The sequence below is a fragment of the Malurus melanocephalus genome, unplaced genomic scaffold (assembly GCF_030028575.1).
Source record: "Malurus melanocephalus ecotype Western Australia unplaced genomic scaffold, MMel_1.1 scaffold_193, whole genome shotgun sequence".
NCBI lineage: Eukaryota > Metazoa > Chordata > Aves > Passeriformes > Maluridae > Malurus > Malurus melanocephalus.
Window position 1 is genome coordinate 867,446 of NW_026623425.1, and position 2,836 is coordinate 870,281.

General features: G+C 48.4%; 1 protein-coding gene across 1 annotated transcript in view; it reads right to left on the minus strand.

Annotated features, from left to right (window-relative positions):
* Nucleotides 1–39: 39 nt before the first annotated feature.
* RHBDD2 (rhomboid domain containing 2) overlaps nt 40–2,836 on the minus strand; it is a 6,699-nt gene continuing 3,902 nt past the window's right edge. Inside the window, exon 4 of the mRNA XM_057373358.1 lies at nt 40–2,387. Within this exon, the coding sequence (XP_057229341.1) occupies nt 1,961–2,387 (427 nt within the window). The 3' untranslated portion in view covers nt 40–1,960. The remainder of the gene's footprint in view (nt 2,388–2,836) is intronic.

A 2,836-nucleotide genomic window follows, 5' to 3' on the forward strand; every position in this document is an offset into this window, starting at 1 on the left:
TCCCCGCTTATAAACAGACCCAGAGGCGCAGCAGTCCGTCTTTCAGATTTTATTTATTTCAAATTCACAGTTAGGAGACACACAACATTGGTGATTGCTGTCAATYCTTATCGCCCTTCTGGAAAAATCTGTGATAAAATTCCTAGATTTACAGGCAAGGATTTCACAAGGAGGAAAATCAAGGCACTAATGAGAGTGGAGTATCAACATTTCAATGTTATCTCTAGCATTTCTTTCCTGGTATTAAAAACATGCTTTTAAATTCCAAACAAGCTCCTTATCCTGCTCTTGCTTCACACTAAAAATGTAACAATGCAATTGTTGTCAGAAGGAGAAACAGGACCATGAAATCGAGTTTACTTGTGATCCCACAGTGGAGCTGGGGGCCACGTTGGTTCCCAAATTGCTGAAAGCCCTGCCTGGGGTGCACACCTTTGCAAGAACAGCTTTTTACTTCTGTCTTATTTATCTGAGGTGTAAATTCTCAGTATTCACTTCRGTCTTGTCCAAAAGGAAGCCCCTGCATGTCACATGGGACTGTGGCAGTCAGTCCAGAGGGGCTGCTGAATAAATAAAGCAGCTGGATGGCAACATGGGGCTTCTTCACACCCTGATGATGGCAAAATGAAAGAGGCAGGGACATGCTTTGGAACGTGAAGCTGCCAGAGCTGCCCCTGGCCARGCTCCCCGAGAGCAGGGAGGAGCCTCGGGGCTGTTGAGTTTCTGGGGACAGGTGAGGCACAGCAGGAACATCTTCAAAAGCAGGAATGACACTTTGTGCTTCATGGAGCTGGAGTTTCTCAAGCACAACAAAACTCCGAATAGAGTCAAGGGCAGCAGCTGAAATGCTGGCTGTTTTACAGACACAGAAAAACCAGATTCCTCCTGGGCACTGTGCAATGGGCCACAGAGCTGGGAATAAAGCTCAGATCCCAGCAACTACACCGAACTCCTTCATTATAGCACAAGCACCAAACAGTGCATCCTGTTGCAAATCTCTCACTGAAAACTCCCCTCTCCCACACACCTGCCCACCAGCTCTGAAGAAAACAGASAGAGCTTGTGCTAATATTGGTGGGTGAGATTTCTAAAGCTGAGCAGYGTGAACACCCCCAGCAGCACTGCTACATTCCAGTTAATTCTTCTGACCCACTGTTAATGTTCCTCCCAGCTCCTTGGATTTAWAAACAAACATTTGAAGCACAAGGGGCCAAAATCCCTTATTGAAGARTCTCCCACTGCTTCATGTGCATTTGAGGTTGCCTTATCAAGTGCTGGTGACACWAGCTGAGCTGGTGCCTTTAGAAGATGAAGGCAATGTGTTGATGCATTCAGACTCCAGCTCACAAGGACCTTCAGCATTTTAAAGCTGTGTTTTGGGGCAGAAAAAAGTGTTTTGTATCTATCCTCTTGCCCCAGCTTGGTGTAACAAGCCCCCTTCAAGCCACACTCCTAGAGGAAAAGACACAAGTAAAACAGACATCTGTCTTCCTCCACTTAAGTTATAAATTAAGGCTCCTACAATTCCCTCTCTTTTTTGGGTCCTAGCTACATCACACTTGTATAAAAGTAGTATAAATGGGAGTGCTTATTGCTGCAGCCTAGTTAAACCCCACATTCATCCAGTGTTTTGCAAATGAGGTCCCTACCTTGGCTTGGGGAGCTGATGCACTSGAATTCCAGTGGCAAAAGGCAGCTGCTGCATGCAGCAAAAAAGAAAGACTTCAAAAGGATGAGAAGTTCACAGAGGCGAYACAGTTCTCATCCTCCAGCAAAATCAAAAAGTAAAAAAAATTATAAAGCAAATATAATTCAAGTGGACTGTGCCAGGGAGCAAGGGAAAGACCTTCATTGGAGTTACCAACCCATTCCASCACAGCAAAGATGCCAGCAATGCACTGCTGGGCAAGCCTCACACAATGGTCCTGCCCYTGCGTAATTCCTGCTGCTCTCTGGAAGATCAGTTCACCTGGACTCTGATAAATTCAGCTGGAACAGRGGCCCCTGGAGCTGCTGGATCCCCTGGTGCTTGCTGAACACCAGCCAGAATGCCCGTGGCTGCAGTTGGCTGTGGATGAGCCGAGCACATGTGCTGTGGGACAGAGAATTTGCCCAGCTGGCAGCACTGTCCTGGCAAGGCTCCAGCATGGACCTGCCCAGGACACTCTCCAAAGGCACCTCTGGCTTGGCAGTGGGAAGAACTGAGGCTGTGTCCTGGAGCACGGCCCTGCTGAGATCCCTGGTGTCCCAGAGMGTGGCCATATCCTGGAGTGTAACTGTGATGAAAGCTCTGGCTCTGAGCACCGGGGTGGTGGGAGGCTGGAACAGCCAGGGGCGAAGGGCAGTGGTAGCTCTGGGTGGGGTAAGTGCCAGGCACAGGGTTAATCCTGGGCAGGAAGAAAACAGAAGGTTACACTGTGCTCAGAACTGACATTGCCTCATTAGCGCTGGAAGTGCCCTGGGGGCAGATTTCCTCCTGACCAGTGCTCAGAGAGGTCGCTGCAATCCACCAGAGGGATTCACTACAACAGAAGCTGTTATYATGAGCAGCACTTGAGTAAAGAATGGGTTTAGTGGCCTCCCAGGACAGCTGTTGCCACTCCYAACCCACACTGACACCACACCCACTGAACAAGCGGGGGTTCTTGGCCCCAGACCCTTTGTGCAAGGAATACACAAGCCAAACTGCAAMGTGCTTTGAGATTCCTGAGCACATCCTCCCTGTCCTGTGAGTGACACATCTGCCAAGTCATTAATCAGGAGAAGTTACAGTTGCCAATTATTATTTATCAAGAAAACACAAAGGCCTTTGGTGCGAGTAAGAGCCCAGAGTATA